Source organism: Lactuca sativa, chromosome 8 (assembly GCF_002870075.4).
Source record: "Lactuca sativa cultivar Salinas chromosome 8, Lsat_Salinas_v11, whole genome shotgun sequence".
Taxonomy (NCBI): domain Eukaryota; kingdom Viridiplantae; phylum Streptophyta; class Magnoliopsida; order Asterales; family Asteraceae; genus Lactuca; species Lactuca sativa.
This window is the reverse complement of record NC_056630.2, coordinates 137,505,198-137,526,460: the sequence shown is the minus strand read 5'-3', so window position 1 is coordinate 137,526,460 and position 21,263 is coordinate 137,505,198. Positions and strand designations below refer to the sequence as shown.

The following is a 21,263-nucleotide window of genomic DNA, read 5'->3' as shown; positions in this document are numbered from 1 at the left end:
TATAATTAAGATTCTACGGACTTAGGGTTGGTAATTCCGCTTTAAATCCTTTTCCTTGTTTGGATGTGGGCTTAGAATAGAATCACCGATTCGACTGTCTTTTCAATCTTAATTATATACGACTTATAAACACAAAGAGATGATAGATGAATCAGTTATGAGTCATACCATGAACTCCATGACAAGTTACCCAAGACAGTGGATGGACATGCTACCACTTGAGCAATCGTAGACAAATCAACCAAACCCACACATTTTCTACCGACCAAGGCTACAAAGAAAAATAGAAAAGCTGACACGAGCATATCACAAGAAGATTGCGAGACTGCATAGTATACCACTAGCTATCATTTTGGATAAGGGACAGGCGATTCACCTCGTGTTTTTAATAGTCGTTAAAGAAATCCTTTTTATCACCCTCAAACTGAAAGACAAAGAGGAAGAACCATTCATCGAATCCTTATACAACATAAACTATTACATTAACATCAAGGTCGCGTCATTCGAAGCTCTCTGCAGAAGCAAGTGTAGATCACCTCTTTGATGGGATGAGGTAGGTGACACACAAATAGCTAACAGGCAAGTTCCTAACAACACTCTCACCAGCCCCCAGATCATACGAGAAACTACAGAGAAGATTGTTCAAACCCGTGAATGATTGAAGGCATCCCAGGATCGGAAGAAGAGCTTGTCTGATGAGACTCTTGTTATTCCACTGGATGAAATTGAAATCAACGGGAGTTTAAACTTCATCGAAGAACCGGTGGAAATCATGGATCAGGAGGTCAAAAGGACGAAACAAAGCCGCATACCCATAGTGAAGGCCCGTTGGAACGCCAAGCGAGGACCTGAATTCACTAGGGAACACGAGAATCAAATGAAAAAAAACGAAACACCCCCAATTGTTTAGTGATATCCCGTATACAAGTTGAATTTCGGGGCGAAATTCTTTTAACGGGGGGAGAATGTAACAATTGGTAAAAATAGGAACGATCGTACGATGCTATGTTTTGATTATTAAGCAATATGAGTATTTTATTAAGAATGGTTGAAGGAATTTAACCTCTTTTATTTAAATAAGTTATTGTGAAATATAAAACAAGTAACTATTGATAAATTTCGTTATGATGTATGACTACAAACCATCACCGGTTTGTGAAATTAGCATATAACATCATTTAAACACAACAAACTTAATTTTTGTATCAACATGTCTCTAGTTGATAAGTAAGTTAGGTTCTATGTAAAACGTTTGCTTAATAGATGTGAATGATCTAAATTTGACAAATATACGAACCAAAGTGACAAAACGTGTTTAACGATATGGTTAACCAGTTAAATGTCACGAAATTATACATTGCTCAATAAATTTTATATTTAAATAAATTAAAATATAAAATGAATTATTATAAGGTATAATTAAAACGTATTTAAGTGTTTTTGAATAAAAAGAATAAAACATAAACATTAAAGTTCAAATACACAAAAACAACATTGTTATTTTATACTAAGTATACATGTAAGTATTTGTATATATGTATTATTATCTAGTGAATGACTAGTAATGGGTCATGAATTAAAGTGATTTCATGTAAGGAATATGATTTCTAAATCAATTAAGATAAGAGAATTGGTGGAGATATGTGCCAACTTAACTAATAAGTGCTTAATCACTTAAGACATTTTACTAAGAATGCTTCTTAATCCCTCTTCTAATTTTCAAGATTAAGACCTTCCCTCTCCTTAACTAGAACTCCTAACTAACTAAATAACTAGTAATTAGTTAGTTAACTAACTCTATCTCTAAACAACCACCCAAGCAAGTGGCTAGACAAGATCACATCACTTAAACTCACATCCCATCACAAGCTAGTCTAGGTTTTGTCCCCTTATCCTCTTCCACTCTTTCCTCCTTCATAATCACGAAATTTCATCTTCATTTCAACCTCATTTGACCAGCCAATACTCCAGGGAATTACTCTCAACCTTCATCTCATTTTCAAGCACAAAAACTTCCTTCCAAAGCCATCAAAACCATGAACTAAAGGGCCGCTGTCCCTTTTGTGTTTCAGCCACCATTTCACCCATATACACCTTCCTTTTGCTTGATATTTTTACCACCAAATACCTATGGAAGTTACTTGTTATGATACTCAAAATTATTGATTCAAAACAGTGAGTAAACTACCCCTTTTCTTGCTCTTTTGCTGTGAAATTTCGTGACAGCAACATAGCCAAAAGAGTGGCTGTTTTGGAGCATCAAACCAACAACCAAAAGTTCATCTTCAACCTTCCATTCTTCAAGTATTCACATAAGGTGAGTTCATACCCCTACATTTTCATGTTTTATTCAAGTTTTAAGGGGGGGGAATACAAGTTAGAACACTAAACATAACTTAAATTTAAATGACAGCTTTCTACAGAAAAGTTGAGTCCTGTTCACGGACTGTTTTGACCATCTTAAACTTAATATCTTTCAAAAATGTACAATATTAAAATAGTTCAAGTTTATACCTTTCTAATGACTACTCGCACGCGTTCATACGATTTTTCTACAATTTATGGCGATTTTTATAAAACTGCCTGTCATTTCAGAAGTGATTTCGGACCAGTCTGTGAAGATGTTCATTTTCACACTAGTTTGAGACCACTAAAAATCATAATAAAAATTAGGAACAAAGTAGACTCATTTTATAAACTCTCAGAGGTGACGGATTCAGTTTTTGACTTACGAGGATTTTTCTATGAGTTTTCTAAAAACAGGGACAGTAAAGGGTAAAACTGTCAAAAGTGGTTTATACATTTATTAACACCTTCTAACATTTTTGAGCAATGTTTATACATTAAGGAAGTTAAAACACAATCATTTAAATATGTTTAATTACCATTTTTACAAAAGTGATAAGTACAAAAAGGTCTTTAGTATCAAACTTAAGGATTATTTCATGCAAAGTTTCTAATAAAAACGTAAGAATATGAACAACAATTACGAAACATACCAAATCATCTTTTAAAATTTATACATATATATAACCATATACATATATATGTTTTGTTTACAAACTTGTCTTCTACATCAAAAATATACATATATATGTTTTGTTTACAAACTTGTCTTCTACATTGAAAATATACATATATATGTTTTGTTTACAAACTTGTCTTCTACATCAAAAATTACACTTTTCATAACAAGTGATTCCTTTTCTAGGTAATTCTAAACAAACAAGACACACTTTTAGAAAACTATAATAGGTATAGTTTTACGAACAAATTTCTAACTCTTATATACTAGAAACATGAATTTCAAGAAGTTTACTTTCGTATACAAGAACAAACGTAACATTTTAACAAGTAGATCTGTTTTTATACCACGGTTCTGTGAGACACTAACTTCATGTATGTTCGAGTACACATTTCAAGTCTTGTATTATATACCAGAATCCCTTGGAGGGGGAGCATGGTGTTTGTGTATAGATCTATACGGGCTTGACAACCCACACCCTGACTGTTAGCTACAGTCCACCGTTTGGGGTGACAAACGTCATAACATTCCAACGCCTGAAGAACGTTGTGTATAGGCATTCCGAGTCAATAGTATGGTTATAAAACTCACAAGGGGTATTAAAAACACATTGATTTACGAGGTTTTCAAACATATTGGTTATTTTACACTTACATACATTTTTAGAAACAAACATTGGTCTTGAGAGAAGGCTACTTTTATACTAGTAGAAAATATAGGATTTTCTAGAAACAAACAAACAAGGACAAAACATTTCATTTCATACAAACATTTTCATTTAATACTTATGAATCTCACCAGCTTAAATGCTGATCTACTCTTTCAAAATTACTTGTATGTCCCAGGGATTCAGTAATTTCAGGTACTAATATGCTTTTGAAGAAGAGATGCTGCGGCGCCAGTTTAATCTCATATTTTGACATCATATTGTAATTAGTTTTGAACATGTAACTTTTGACAAATGTAAACTTTCAATTATATATATGATGGTTGTATTGCTTTCTTTACTATGTATTCATTTGTTACGTTACCACATGAAGTCATCCGCCCCCGAACGTTTCCGCCGTTCAGGTTTGGGGGTGTGACAGTTTGCGCCGGCTGTCGAGCTTCAACAGCTGGCCAGGGAGTTTCTGGATATGAGACAGACGACGGAGACTGTGGCGGAGATCACCGCCAAGTTCCGGGAGAGGGCTTTGTTGGTGCCCCAGTACGCTGGTGACGAGGACATGAGGAGGACTCGTTATCATGATATGCTACGAGCTGACATCCGGGAGCATGTTAGCTTTTTGGCTTGCCCTACCCTGGACTCTATGATTGCCAGGGCGAGGGAGAGGGAGATGGATTTGGAGCACATCCGGAAACGGAAATTGGAGGAGGGACAGGCATGAGGGGCTTCGGGGAAGAAGCCCAAGGGATCAGATGGTAGGCCGAAAGGCCAGTCAGGACCGAGCCGCTGCAGGAAATGCGGCAGGCCGCACGAAGGGGTGTGCAGGATGGGATCATCAGGCTGCTACAAGTGCGGCAAGTCCGGGCACATCAGCAGGGATTGCACTGCTCCGGCAGCAGTTATTCAAACATCAGAGTTGCTGTGTTTTCACTGCAACCAGAAGGGCCACAAGAAGGCCAATTGCCCCCAGTTGACAGTTTCAGCGCCGGTGAAGGCGCCAACTCCAGCGACCCTGCGGATCACGGATGGCCGGCAGGGCAAGTCAGAGGCTCCAGTGGTGAGGAGCCGAGCATTTCAGCTGACTACCGAGGAGGCACGCGCCGCACCCGATGTGGTGACGGGTATGATTCTTTCCCTCTATCTCATTTTTATAATGTTATGTTATTGATATGTGCTCTGTATGTATGCGTATGCTTTAGGATCGTTCCATGTGAACGGCCTCCCAGTTCAGGTGTTATTTGATTCGGGTGCGTCCCGATCATTCGTTTCCCTTGCGCTTAGCAGGAAGTTTCATGAGTCATCAGGCGAGTTAGATTGCCCTTTGGAGGTGGAGATTGCTGATGATCGATCGGTGCGAGCATCGATGGTGTTCCGAGATTGTGTGATGCGGTTGTTCGAGGAGCGTTACTTGGTGGACTTGGTCCCCATACCGTTGCGTGGGAACAAGGTGATTATTGGCATGGATTGGTTGAGCCCTAATGGGGCGGTGATAGATTGCACGCAGCAGCTAGTGCGGGTCAGGACCCCAAGCGGGGGAGAGTTAGTGATTCATGGTGAGAGACCCCAGTATGGACCCGCTGTATGTTCAGCAGCAAGGGCTAGGCGCTACCTTCAGCAGGGATGCGCAGGTTACGTCGCGTATGTGATGGATACCCGGGAGACGGGTAAGGCGACAGTGAACGAGGTTCCGGTGGTCCGAGACTTTGCAGACGTTTTCCCAGAGGAGCTTCCTGGGATACCTCCGGAGCAACAGGTGGAGTTCAGGATCGACCTTGTCCCTGGTGCGGCTCCAATAGCCAAGGCACCGTATCGGTTGGCTCCTCCCGAGATGCAGGAGTTGTCTACGCAGCTGCAGGAGCTGCTAGACAAGGGGTTCATTCGTCCGAGCAGTTCGCCATGGGGAGCCCCGATCCTGTTTGTGAAGAAGAAGGACGGGTCGCATCGGATGTGTATAGATTATCGGGAGTTGAACAAAGTAACGGTGAAGAACCGTTACCCGCTTCCGAGGATTGATGACCTCTTTGACCAACTTCAAGGAGCATCTTGGTTCTCCAAGATAGATTTGCGTTCGGGTTATCATCAGATGAGGGTCAGGGAGGAGGATATGCAGAAGACCGCGTTTCGGATGCGCTATGGCCATTATGAGTTCGTGGTGATGCCGTTTGGGCTCACCAATGCTCCTGCCGCGTTCATGGACCTCATGAACCGTGTGTGCAGACCGATGCTGGACCGGTCTGTGATAGTCTTTATCGATGATATCTTGGTTTATTCCAAGACTCGGGAGGAACATGAGGAGCATCTGAGAGAGGTGTTAGAGACCCTGAGGAAGGAGAGCTTGTATGCTAAGTTCTCCAAGTGTGAGTTTTGGTTGCGCGAGGTGCAATTTCTTGGACACCTCGTCAACCAGCACGGGATTCTGGTTGATCCGGCCAAGGTCGAGGCCGTGATGAGATGGGAGGTTCCGAAGTCTCCATCTGAGATTCGGAGTTTACTGGGATTGGCAGGCTACTATCGGAGATTTATTCAGGATTTCTCCAAGATAGCCGTGCCCCTGACGCGGTTGACGAAGAAAGCTGTGGTCTTTCGGTGGGGGCCCGAGCAGCAGGCTGCATTTGAGACACTGAGGCAGAGATTGTGCGAGGCGCCGATCCTAGCCCTGCCAGAGGGCGTGGAGGATTTTGTAGTTTATTGTGATGCATCCATTTCTGGGTTGGACGCGGTGCTGATGCAGAGGGGGCATGTCATTGCCTACGCTTCGAGGCAGCTCAAGCCTCACGAGGCGAACTACCCGACGTACGATTTGGAGTTGGGGGCGGTGGTCTTTGCCCTCAAGATTTGGCGGCATTACCTCTACGGGGTTCGATGTACCATCTACACGGACCACAAGAGTTTGAGGTACCTCATGGATCAGCCGAATCTGAACATGAGGCAGCGTCGATGGCTGGACGTGGTGAAGGATTATGATTGTGAGATCCTTTACCACCCGGGGAAGGCCAATGTGGTGGCCGATGCGCTTAGCCGCAAGGCGGCGCCGATCAGGGACGTTTGCATGAGGATGACCGTGGTGACTCCCCTGTTGGAGCAGATTCGGGAGGCTCAACAGGAGGCTATCAAGGAGGAGCATCGGAAGAGCGAGCGTGTGGTGGGTCAGGTTTCCTCCTTTGATTATGATAGCCGAGGGCTTTTGACACTACACCGTAGAGTGTGGGTGCCGTATCGCGGAGGCGTGCGCCAGATTTTGATGGAGGAGGCGCACAAGTCCCGATTCTCCATTCATCCCGGGGCGACGATGATGTATAGGGATCTTCGTCTAGACTATTGGTGGCCCTGCATGAAGCGGGATGTGGCATGGTATGTCGAGCGATGTTTGACCTGTAGGAAGGTCAAGGCCGAACATCAGAGACCGCATGGCAAGATGCAGCCGTTGGATGTTCCACTGTGGAAATGGGAAGATATCACGATGGATTTTATCACAAAGCTTCCCAGGACCGCACGTGGAGTGGATTCGATTTGGGTCATCGTGGATAGATTGACCAAGAGTGCTCACTTTATCCCGATTCAGGAGAGCATATCGGCTGAGAAATTGGCCGACATCTACATCAGGGAGATTGTGGCACGGCATGGGGTACCAGTATCGGTGATCTCGGACAGGGATGTGCGTTTTACTTCCAGATTTTGGAAGAGATTCCATGATGAGTTGGGCACTCGTCTGCATTTTAGCACTGCCTTTCACCCGCAGACGGATGGACAGAGCGAACGAACCATCCAGACTCTAGAGGATATGCTGCGGGCGTGCGTGCTGGACTTCGGTGGTAGCTGGGATACCTATCTTCCCATGGCCGAGTTCTCATACAACAACAGCTATCACGCGAGTATCGACCGCCCTCCCTTCGAGATGTTGTATGGACGAAGGTGCAGGACCCCGATATGCTGGGGTGAGGTTGGCCAGAGAGTCATGGGGAGCACCGAAGTGGTGCTCAAGACGACCGAGAGGATTCAGCAGGTCCGGAACAGACTTCAGACTGCTCAGAGTTGGCAGAAAAGTTATGCCGACAAGCGTCGATCCGACTTGGAGTTTCAAGTCGGGGATATGGTTCTCCTGAAGGTGTCGCCTTGGAAAGGCGTCATCCGATTCAGGAAGCGGGGGAAGTTGGGCCCGAGATTCATCGGACCGATCAGGGTCGTAGCCCGGGTGGGCAAGGTGGCGTATAGGCTAGACCTGCCAGCCGAGCTCAGCCAGATCCACAGCACTTTCCATGTCTCTCAGTTGCGAAAGTGCCTAATGGACGATTCTGCGGTGGTACCTATGGAGGATATTCAGGTTGATGACAGCCTGAATTACATTGAGCGCCTAGTCGCAATCCTCGACAGGAAGTCGAAGGATTTGAGGAACAAGAAGGTGGAGCTAGTGAAGGTGCAGTGGCAGCACCGCAAGGGTTCGGAATGGACTTGGGAGCCGGTGGACGAGATGATGGAGCATTATCCCGAGCTGTTTTAGGATCGAGCAGCAGACTTCGAGGACGAAGTCTAAAATAAGTGGGGGAGATTTATAGCACCCAGTTCCTGGTACGTAAATGATATTTGAGTATTTCCTTTCTTTTAGCCTTGGAATCGGCGAGTCATAGGTCCGACTCGTCAAGTAGATGCGGGACCCGAGACACGTTTAAGTTGGCGACTCGGCGAGTCCATATCCTGGACTCGGCAAGTCACAGCTGTTGGATGAAACCCTAAGTTTCAGGGGTTTGCACCCTATTTAAAGGACTTATCTGCCCCAGGCCAGCCCCCATTCTCTCCCCAGAGCTCCCCAACCCTCGTTTGTGCTTTTCTTTGAAGATTGAAGTTTTGTTGTGTGATTTTGAAGGCTTTGAAAGAGGAAGGAAGTAGATCCAGAAGGAAGGAAGCCATCCAGGCCATTATTGTGTTCTTCCAGCAGTTCCTTTGAGGTATAACCCGTTTTCCCCATGATTCTATGCTTAGTACTTCATTTGGGCCTTTCTTGGTCAAATCCCCAAGTTTGTATGTGCATTATATGTCGTAATAAGGCGTTTGGCCTTTGGATCTGGGCATGATTGAGCTCCAGGGACTCAGATCTGTTAGCTTTTTGGCCCCATGTTGCTTGTTAGCCCTAGATCTACCCTTTTGAGACATTTTGAGCCCTAAAATCCATATTGATGGATATCCACACGTAAAGTTGGAAACTTTACGTGTGATTCGTGTCCTAGAAGTCCAGATCTATGAATGGCTTGGAATGGAATCGAGCAAATCGGTATATTTTAGGAGTGCATGGCAACGACTCGGCGAGTCGTTCATGTGACTCGGCGAGTCTGTTCGCGAGTCTCCGAGTTTGTCCCCTTTTCGTAGTGTCGAGTGAGCAGTGAGTCACGGGGTGTGGCTCAGTGAGTCGGAAGCTTAACTCATCTATGGAGGTACTCGACGAGTCAATGCCCTGACTCGGCGAGTTCAAGGCAATCTCCTTAGATCAAGAACAGACTCGACGAGTTGTTCATACAACTCGGCGAGTCTTAGCATGTGTGTTCATCGGATGAAGATGAACTCGACGAGTTGTTCATACAACTCGGCGAGTAGGACGAAGGACTTGAATATTGGTTAAGAAGGTGAACCCATCGAGTCGTTGCTTAACTCGACGGGTAGGATCGGGATTCAGGGCAGTCGTTAGGATAAGGACTCGGCGAGTTGGGAAGCCAACTCGGCGAGTCGGGTCAACTGAAAGTTGACTCTGACATTTACTTAGGGCATGGTCAGGGGTAAGATGGTCATTTTACCCAAAGGTCAGCGAGTGGTGTTTGATTGGGTATATTGTGGGAATTGCAGCCGGAGGATTTCCGGAGCAGCAGCAGCAGCAGTAGGCAGTCAGTTCCCGATCAGATCAGCAGCTACTTCGAGGTGAGTTACCTTCCAGTAGCGGTGGGTCTAAGGCCACAACGCCGACCCACCAGTAGGAGACGTATGGTAGATGATTGTCTTTGTGATATCATCTAGGTTTACTACTACCTGATATGTTATATGCTAGCATGATACGTTGTATGTGATAGTAGCCGAGTTCGGTTGTTAGGAACGACGGGTAGTCAGACACCCCAGATACGTCTGACAGTATATGATGATATGTTTGCATGCTGACTTGTTATGTTATATGCGATAGAGGTAGTATGAGGGGACCAGTCCCTGTGGTCGGTTGTTAGGACCGACGGGTAGTCAGCACCCCAGAATGGCTTGACACGGGTAGTCAGCGCCCCAGAATGGCTTGACATGGGTAGTCAGCACCCCAGAATGGCTTGACACGGGTAGGACGGCACCCCAAAACGGCCGTACCGGGTAGTCAGGCACCCCAGAATAGCCTGGCAATATGTATGTTACGTGTTTGAATGGTATGTGGTACGATGGGGGAACTCACTAAGCTTTGTGCTTACAGTTTTCAGTTTTGGTTTCAGGTACCTCCTCAGCTAGGGGAAAGGAGCCGGCGCGGTAGCAGCATGTCACACACACTCTCCGATTTCCGCATTTACGAGCCTCACTGGGATTTGTACTCTGATATTTTGATTGAATGTATGAATTGGCTTTTAGACATGGTTCACTTGTGTTATAATTTGATCAGACAATGTTTTTTAGCTTTTAATATTTTCTAAAGTAATGTTTTTAAAACGAAATTTTTGGTCATGAAAATTGGGTCGTTACACAATATTAACATGCGATTTATAAGGTTTGTGCATATATTAACTTAGAACTTTAATTGCATAAGAAATATATGGACATATAATAGTCAAGTAAATCAACTTACCTATTACCTTTTGAAACTCAGTAACATTAACTAAAAAATCAAAACTATCCAAATCACATTCCCTTTTAATAACTAAATTAGCTTCTAAGGGAGTTTTGACTAGCTTGCAAGCAATCATACCAAACTCATGCAACAATTTCATACAATACTTTATTTGATTATGACAAATACCATTTTTTTATAACTTCTATTCCCAAAAAATATTTCAGTTCTCCTAAGTCTTTAATCAAAATTTGAGATTTAATAAATAAATTTACATTATCTAACTCACTATTGAAATTTCCAGTAATTATATTATCATCCACATATACCAGAAGCACAACAAAAAGTATTTTTAAAATTCCTAACAAACAAAGAGTAATAATTTATGCTTTGTTTAAAACCAAAAGTTAAAAGAGAAGAACACAATTCTTCGTTCCACTTTCTAGGGTTTATCAATTTGTAAACTCTGACATCGTCTTTAAAATGATACCCTTCAGGTAAATTCATGTTGACACTTTCAGACAAGCCACCATATAGAAAAACATTACTTATGTTAAGTTGATAAAGCGGCCATGAATTATGAAAAACTAAAGATATAAAAATTCGGACAGTGACAAGTTTGGCTACAGGAGAAAAAGTCTCCTCATAGTCAATTCCTTCCCTCTGGTTATACACTTTACCCATAAGTCTCGCTTTATACTTTCTATTTCCCCATGAGACTTAATCTTATAAATCCTATGATAACTTATAGCTTTCTATCCTTAGGAAGATCTATAAGCTCCCAAGTGTTATTCCTATAAAGGGATTCCATTTCTTCATTGATAGCCTTCACTCAATTAGGGTATAAGGTTGCTTCCTTATAAGTTTTAGGTTCACATGTCTTATTCATGTCAGACACAAAACACAAATTTTCATTATTAAGAAAAGAGCAATTAACATACCTCTCAATACCATACTTATGGCTCCCCTCTACAACATAATCATTGAATCTAACTGGCATGTGTACATCACGACATGACCTAGTGGTCTGCACTAGCACCATTCATATAATCAAGGTTGTAGAACTCGCTACTCGGTACCTGCTCGGCCGACTGGGGAGTAGCGAGTACTCGGGAGTACTCGGATTAGGTGATCATGTAGAAATAGTTTTAGGAAAATTATATATGTCAAAATCATAAGTTAAAATCATAATTTGATTAAAATATATAACAAAATTAGATACATGTGAATACATAAAAACTGAAATACACACAAATGTCTCACTTCATAAATAATTACTGAAAATTTAAGATATATATGTAGTAATAATCATATATGTGTGTTAAATAATATATCATTAAGTGTATTATACATATTAATCTTGAAATTCTTGATTTTTTCTCTTTTTATGATAATTTTGACCCTTTGATCGATTTTGACCGAGTTGGCCGAGTTTGACTGAGTAGGCCCGAGTTAGAGAGATGTTGACTGATTTTTGACCGATTTTGACCGATTTTTGACCGAGCTTGACTTAATCCGAGTTTTTTTTCCGATTTCACATTACTCGCCTCGGTGGAGGGCCGATTCTGAGTACTCGGCCAAGTAGGCCGAGTTTTGCAACACTACCTATAATGGACACCTTTCAAGTTATTTATACTAGCAGTTTCATGTAAAGAACTAGATAACAATCACTCATCATAGGAAAAAGGATCACAGGCATTCAGATTATCATTAGATATTTTAGTCACTGTAGAGGTTAAGGACTTAAGATTAAAAGGAAACACAGTATCATAAAACTTTATATCCCTAGAAACAAAAACAAGATTTGAATCAAGACTAAGAACTGTATAACCTTTTTTATCAGAAGAATAACCAAGAAAAATACATTTATCAACTCTTTTAGAAAATTTATCTAAGTTGTTTAGCTTAGTTGAAAAAACATAAACAAAAAAACACTCTAAGTTTATCAAGAATGGGAGAAGTTTTATAAACAAACTCATAAGGAGAATCACCATTTAAAATAGAAGTGGGAGTTCTGTTAATGAGAAAAACAACAGTTAACACAACATCTCCCCAATAATGAAGAGGTAAACCTTGTGTTTTTTCTCCACAACACCATTTTGTTGTGGAGTATGAACACAAGAAGTTTGATGCAAAATTTCTTTTGACTCAAACAAAAGTTTCATCTTATTATTTAAAAATTCAGTTCCATTATCGAATCTTACAGTCTTAAGTTTGACTTCAAATTGATTAAAAAGAATATTAAAGAAAATAAAAACACGGTCATAGACCTCATCCTTATACCTCAACAGGTAAACCCAAGTTGCTCTTGTGAAATCATCTACAATGGTCAAAAAATACATAAATCCTTCTGAAGTGGTCACCCAATTAAGACCCCGAACATCAAGGTGAATTAACTCACCAAGTTTAGTAGTGACATGTTGGCTAACCGGGAATGACTCTCTAGTTTGTTTAGCCTTGTGACATATATCACAAGGAGGAAGAACATCATTACCAAATTTAAGTTTATTCTTTAAAAAAAATTAAGGTTTGATTAGATGGATGACCAAGTCTATGATGCCAAGTGAGTTTAGAAACACAACAAACAGAGGAACTGTTAATCCTAGAATTATTACCTAAAGGCACACTATTTATATTTATACAATAGAGACCTCCAAATTCTTCATTATTCCCCACCATCTCCTTTTATTATAAACCCTGAATTTTATAGTTATGTTAATTAAAGACAACTTCACAATTACTATCTTTACATACCTTATATACATACAATAAATTGACCTTAAATTCGGGGACAACAAACACATCAAACAGAGTTAAGGAATAAGACAAATTCATATTTCCAATTTTTGCAAAGGTACCATTAGGATGACTAACAAGAAGGTCCAACTTAGATACATCTACTATATAACAGAGAGAGGATTCAAAAGCTATCATATGTTGATTGGCTCCTGAATCCACAATCCATTTTTGAAAATTAATATTAGAATTAAAAGCTCTGGATAGGCAAGTACCTTCCATGTTTGCACTGACAGATGCTTCCTCGTTCATTTGTTTTTAATTGATAAGTTGCAAAAATTTGATATAATGATCCTTAGTCAATTGATGTAACACAGAGTCCCTAGCAGACTCAGATAAGTTGGAAAAATTAGAATTTTCAGAAGGAGTAGTGTTAGAATTAAAAAACAAATTCCAATTAGACATGTTTTGATTATTATAAATCCTTAGGATAACCAGTTGTTTTGTAACATTTTTCTATAAAGTGACCCCTAATGCCATAGTTCTTACATTGAACAACTTGACCTTTATTCTTACATTAAACACTCCTTAACCAATATGAATTATTCGTAAATCATTTAATACATAATCGAGTGTTTTCTAGTACATAAAATCACAACCAATCTCATTGTAAGTACCTAATGTAACTATGGAATCCTCAATTCCATTCCATGTTCCCAAATTGCCATTGGGTCAAAACAATCATTAGAGCTAGAACTTCACTAGCATTTCTTCATGTTTATGTTCCAATATCATCTATATAATGTCAATTTATATTAATTAATGGCATTCACTTCTTAGATGTCAGTCTTTATGTAGTAATTTGTATATTTCCCAAAGTGCCCTTATGGCTTAATATTATATAAATTCATCTAAGGATCATTCAAGTCTTGATGTTTTTGCATTCAAACCATATTATTTGTATCAAAACATGTTTATGAGCATTATATACTCGTCAAATGCTCATAAGCAAAAGATTCCATGGTTTTCGTCACATTTCACTCAATTCCATTCCAATTCTAGCATATACATGACTTTTCCATCATGGATGAATTTGAGAATTTTGATTAGATTTTTTTAATATCAAATGTCATATAGGACATAGAATCCAACCCCATTTCATCATCAATTGCAATATCCCCAATTTGGGTTTTTTAGGGTTCATGGAGTTTTTTTTACCTAAATCATCAATTCCATCAATGGGATGATTGGATTAAGATTCGAACCATGGAAGCCACTCAAGGGAGGTTATAAGACCAATCCCTAATAATCAATCGAAGCCAAAAATATATATTGGGGTTCAACCCCAATCACAAACTCGAAAATAGAGTTAGAGGGGGAGAAATTATACCTAGAAAGCCTTTGAGTCATTTTCCTTTTGCTTGGTTGCACAAAACTCCACTTGAATCAAACTTCATAAGCTCATGAGATCAAAATCGCCATTAGAGGAGGTGGTGAGAAGCCCAATCACGTTTTTCTCCTTATAAGGGAATGGATGTATCTTATTTCTCCAAAGTTTACAATTTGGTCCTCCAAGTTTGCTTGTTTTGCCCAAAACCCACCGATCCTCAATGCTTGTGATTTTAATTTATTATTTGACATAACAAGTCATTCTCCATCCATTATGTAACTTTTGTAGTCCCTTGCATTAGTTGAGTCAACCCTTTGGTCGACTCACTTTGCTAACTTAATGCTCTTGGCCCTTTAACTTTTAAAATGTTATTGTTTTCACTTCTAAATTTTTAAACTCGATACCAACTAATGATATGACAATTTCTTGATGGTTTAATTGTATAAATCGTTTTTTATTTGTATACTTTATAAATTTAAGAATATAGTCTTAAATTTTAGAATGTTACTGTGAGTTTTCCATTCTAAAAAAGCATAAGGTGCAATCTAAATCCTTTATGTGGTTGGTTGTCATTAAAAGTGCATATACGAATTTAGTAAATTATATTATTTGGTGAGCTCAAAACCATAGTCATCACATTCATCCTAATTGGAGCCATCATGCAATCATTGATGGTTTACTTTACCTACATGTTACTATTACATATAAGCACTTTTGATCATTATGACCACATAGTGTACAAACCATCCAATAACCATACATCCATAATTTAGTATGAAACTATCCACAACCCTCCTTAGACCATGTTGTAATTAACATTTCATTCCTTCTTGGTTCAGATATTGCAATACTAAGCTTGAAAACATTCTTGATGTAATAGACTAAAATATTCTAATTATTTTATCTTTTTATGGTTACGTAACACTAACTTTTAATTATTATCCTTGTAAGGAGAGGAGTAAGCCATTCAAAGATAAGGAAAGTGAAAGGGGTGTACTTTGTGGGGATTGTAAATCATATACGACATTCGCCAATGTTATGGTTAATGTATCTAAAGCTCAATGATATAACATGTTTGTTTTTACGTTGTTCAATAAACATGAATATATCATGCATTAATCATATTATGAAGTCTCATCACAAAACCCTTAAATTTTATCCGTTAGGAAAGAACTCATACCTTCTCATCAACTTATCTGTGGAAAGAGATGCCCCTGTTTCTTGAATCTTGGATTATATCTGATTGGTTATGATTTGAGAATATCATCAAGCACACCATATGGAATGTGGAGATGGAATATCGAAATTCAACAAGACTAACAAATCTTCCTCATGATAACATAAATTTTGTTGAAATACCAACTTCATGTACGACTACATTTTGAATCTCATAAAGCATGTGCGGTTCACCCGATCACTTCTGCAAGTGTCAATCCTAATTTTAGAGATGCACGTGTATGGTCTACACTCCACTATGGATCACTTTATGAAAGATTACAACACAATTTACAATTAACGATCCTTTTTTACTATTATCGTTGTATATTTGCATATTAATGTATTTTCTAAAGAGGAATAATAGTTTTTATTAGTTAATTTTTGGCTTGCAGATGCTATCGATGATTAACACCACAGAATACAAGTATACAAATTGATGCTCATCTAGCATAGAGTAAAGGACATAATTGGTTCGTAGGTTTTAAGAGAACTGGTAGCATCTGGTTTCATGTAGATGCTTTTATTAAGACACCATATTGAAAACTAAACAAACATATGCTTTTAACGCAACTTTTATATGGAAGTGGTAGTAGTTTAATCTTTGTCTTGGTTGGATACATCAATTGGAGAATATAAAAATGGAAAAGATATATATCAAATTGATATAAATTTTTTGGTTAGAGACTTATACTTTAAATTCCTTGTATTTTTTTTTTCCTTTTTTCACCTTTTTACAATTTTAAAACTATATATGACGTCATCCATTTTTGCCGATTTTTGCCTTTTTGGTATTGGTTGAACTAGTTGAATTGTCCAAGTGGAGCTACTCAATTGTGTTTATATTTCATTAAGCATTTTTAATTGGGTTTATGTTTACATCTAATATGATATGTTATATCTCATAAGCACATGAGACATTTCCAGACTCTTCAAATGATTGACACCTTAGAGAAAATAATAAAAAAATGTTGATGATGATGACTCTGATACAAGAACTTAACCCAAATTTTGAAGATTTTACGGGACATCATCAAATTGATAAAAACAAAAAAAGAACAAGTATATGAAAGTACACTAATATAATCAACTGGATTTTAAAAAAAACTATAGTTCTCTTACTAAGAAAACATTGAAATATAAAGTTTTATAGAAAAAAAAATGAAAGAAATGTTATTATAACTGAATAAATGAAAATACAAAGCTATATTTCTAAAACATTTTACATCGGGCATGTACATATTTCTATATTTTAGTCTAACTTTATCAAATAGTCAAAGTAGTTAAGTCGCAAGATGTTTCATAAATATAACAAATAACATTGCTATTGTGTGATATAGGATTTATAATGCATTGTCCTTTTTAACATAATAGATGGAACATGAAGAAGATGTAAATTTGTGATTGGCCCAGGGTTAAAATGTCATATCTTTTACACACAAGCATTTAATAGTCATCATAAAGGTCCCGATAATATAACGTGGTCAAAATAAGAACTATATGTCATTTGAAGCTTTTTTTCCCTCTATTGTTGAACTATAGTAGTTGAGATACTGAATTTTGATTGAATGCAAAAGTATTTCCGTTGACATTTTACAACTCTTACCATCCTAATGTTCATTTTCACTATTTTTAATTAGGACGAGCAGTAGGACCGTCGGAACCGGAACCGGAACTGGAATTGATAACAAGGTCGGTTACAGTTTCTTCATTTTTATGAAAACCGGTCCCGGTTATAAAAATTGGAACCGGTTTGACAATTTTCTTGTTTGTTAAAATGTATATAACTCACTCATATGAAGTCAGAATTATTTGATTTTTTTCCAAAATGGGATTTTGTAATTCATTTTTGACTGTACAAACATATGTTTTGGTTATATACTGAATCATACACGTGCCCCGAAAGAAAGAATATTAATGCGATATTTTCTCTATTTCAACATTTTTTTTTGTTTTTTTGAATCTGTCACATTTTTTAAATGTGTATAACTCATTCATATGACGTCGAAAGTACTTAATTTTTTTTCTAGCATTTAATTTGGTGTTTGTACTTCATTTTAGACTATAAAAAACGTATTTTGGTTAGATATTGAATCAATTATAGACATCGGAAGACAGCATATCAATGTTGCGTATTTTCTGTTTCAGCATTTTTTTGGAATTTGTCCTGCTTTTAATATGTGCATAATTCACTCATATGAAATCCGAATTACTTGATTATTTTTTCATCAGGTAATTTAGTGTTTGTATTTCAATTTAGAACGTATAGAGGTCATAATTTGGTTAAATATTGAATTATTTACAAACTCTAGAAGATAACACATAATCTGCAATATTTCAAGCGATTCTAGTTTGAAAAATAACCGAAAAACCGGGACCGGAACCGGAACTGGCGCTAGAACCGGCGGTATAGCTCCCCGGTTCTTATAATATAGAAAAACCGGTTACGGTTTCGAACCGGTCCGGTTCTAAAGTCAATCCCTATTTTTAACCAAACCTAATCCTACGCTTAAATTTTCTTTTATTTAAAACCACCAATTAACTTCACATGTCACTTTTATTAAAGGAATTCACTCTCATCCAATACAACCCACCGAAATGAAACAAATTGCCGTCCAAAAACTATTCGTTGAAAGGACTACATAAGTATGTTAATTATAATGGTAGTCTATATGTTAATATCATTTAAACAAGATATTGTATATTATGATAGAAAACATGAGTTTGACAACTAATACCAAATTATTAAAATTTATATTTAATTTTATTTATTTCGCTATATATATTTCTTTAAAGAATGTATATCAGTCACAAATATTACTATCAGACTTATGAAATATTTTATTAAAACATAGAATATATAGTAAAGAGTTGATATGATTATAATTTATACCAACTTACATAATGTAAATCAGAATCAGTGAATATTCGTAATCTTTGTTCTTGTCTATATATTTTGGTTGGGTATCGGCCCATGAGATTTGGAAGTGGGTTTTACTATCGGCCCAACTTATCTTCAAACCAGTGTACAAAACCCTAAACACCTTAACCCTAAATACAACACATACATTCCTCCTCGCAGCGATTCTAGAGACGGAGGCGTAGGGCTTGACAGAAAGCAAGAGAGCTGAGAAAATGGTGTCAGGATCGGGAATATGCGCAAAGGAGGTGGTTGTTGATGCTCGCCATCACATGCTTGGTCGGTTATCGTCGATTCTGGCTAAAGAACTTCTCAACGGCCAGAGAGTCACCGTCGTTAGATGTGAAGAAATCTGTCTTTCCGGCGGCCTTGTTCGTCAGAAAATGAAGTACCTCCGTTTTCTTCGTAAGCGTATGAACACCAAGCCGTCACACGGTCCTATCCATTTCCGTGCTCCTTCTAAGATCCTCTGGCGTACCATCCGAGGGTAAACTGTTCTAATCATAAACATTTATGTCTACATATCTGTTTGTTTACTTGTACATCACAATCACAATCTTTCCAAAAACAGTTATGGTATTGTGCCTCCCTTAGTTTGAGGCAATGCGTATCCACTCTTCTCAAATTGATTAAGTTGTCTGTGATAATCAGAAATCAATCTAACTAGCACTCACTATATTAGTGAACTTGACCGGAACATTGCTTACTTTGTGTGATCTGAATGGAAGAATATGAGGTTGATTAGAAAGATCAGTTACAAATGATTAGCTTTTGCATATTCTCATATGGTACATCGTTGTGCTGTCTTTTATGCGATAATTCTGTTGCTGAACAATTTGATTTGTTGTTGTTTTCTTGGATTGGTATTCTTTGTTACCCTTGTTCTGAGCTTCTTGTTGTATTTGCAGAATGATTCCACACAAGACTAAGCGTGGAGCTGCTGCTCTTGCAAGGTTGAAGGTTTATGAAGGGGTCCCTACTCCTTACAACAGGAAGAAGAGAATGGTCATCCCTGATGCTCTCAAGTTAGTACCTTTATCAATTCTATACCTACTGTTTTTATCTGTTTCTGGAATATTTCCTGAATGGAAGATTTTTCTATTTTGGTTTATGGTAATTCGTTGATGTCGACTGATTGAAGATGTTTCTCCCAAAATAAAATTGCAGGGTTTTAAGGCTAACAGCTGGACATAAGTACTGCTTATTGGGCCGTTTATCTTCTGAGGTTGGATGGAATCATTATGAAACCATCAAGGTGAAGTTACATTCTTCCTTATTAATTAATAGCATTGTTTATTTTTGTCTTGGTGTGTTTCTTTATATTTGTTTGGAAACTGTTTCAGATAGTTATTGATTTGTTCATCTTGTGGTGTTGTTGCAGGATCTTGAGAAGAAGAGGAAGGAAAAAGCTCAAGTGGTGTATGAGAGGAAGAAGCAGCTTAATAAACTGCGTGCAAAGGCAGAAAAGGCTGCAGAAGAGAAACTTGGGGCACAACTTGAGATCCTTGCCCCTGTTACCTACTAAAGGTTTTGATCTTAGTTTCTGTCTAGGAATTTTTGTGTTTGATGCTGGAGACTATTTATATCTTTATTTGCAATATGAGAATTTATCGTTTCAGATTTAATTTTGTGGAATCAAATGTTTTTGTTCAAATTTATGATACTTGGTTTTGCAAAAAAAAAAAATTGAGTACATCTTCACATCTTTTGCTGCTGGTGCTTTAGAGTGTTGTGACTGACGTTTTAATTAATGAAAGTAGATTGGAATGAATGAACTCTAGGCATTTTGAACATATATGAACATTGCTAAATGAATAAAGATAAACAAATACAATTGAACTATATGAACATTTAATATAGTAATCAACTAAAAAAAATAATTTAACATATATGAACATAAATAACTTTAAACAAACAATATAAACATACAGCTGTAGGTATTGTTGTATAAGTTGTTGACAAACCAGTGTTTTAGAAACTTTTGAATGGCTTTCGGGTTAAACATTTGAGTTAATTGAAATGGCTTTCGTGTTGTTAGAAACACTTCCGGTATTTTTGTATACAAGGGAAGGGAAATAAAATTTAAAAAAAATACCGGAAGTGGGGGCTGCCGAGTTTATCCCTTTTACCTCTGGTAATTATCTTTTATTTGGCGAGTGTGTTATCATTATACTTAAAATAGGAGATAATGACTAATAATAGATATTTACCCTTAATCGGTTGAGCTTAATCAGTTTCAAATTTATGTATCGTAACTTTTGTTTTAATAAATCATATCTTTTGTGTAACCCAAAATGACCATGCTAATTATGGAAACTTTTCGCCTTGTAACCATGAGCATATTTTCAACAATCTCCTACTACACATGTCATAGCAACTTAATGGACCACCTTTAGCCTAACAAGGTGTACATCATCTAAGACTACGACTGTGCTCATAACATAGAGGTATAACTTTGTTTTATAATATTCATATGAACCTCATAAAATAGAGGTATAACAATTCTTAGTAAGTGATAAAATATTACTTTGT

The 21,263-nt window shown here is 38.1% G+C and overlaps 1 protein-coding gene across 1 annotated transcript; it reads left to right on the top strand.

Moving 5' to 3' along the window:
- The first annotated feature begins 18,868 nt into the window (after positions 1-18,868).
- LOC111907665 (60S ribosomal protein L13a-4) lies at positions 18,869-20,356 on the top strand. Its single transcript, XM_023903468.3, has 4 exons — positions 18,869-19,218; positions 19,640-19,756; positions 19,899-19,986; positions 20,113-20,356. The coding sequence occupies exons 1-4, from the start codon at positions 18,947-18,949 to the stop codon at positions 20,254-20,256; spliced, it is 621 nt and encodes a 206-aa protein (XP_023759236.1). The 5' UTR covers positions 18,869-18,946; the 3' UTR covers positions 20,257-20,356.
- Positions 20,357-21,263: the final 907 nt, after the last annotated feature.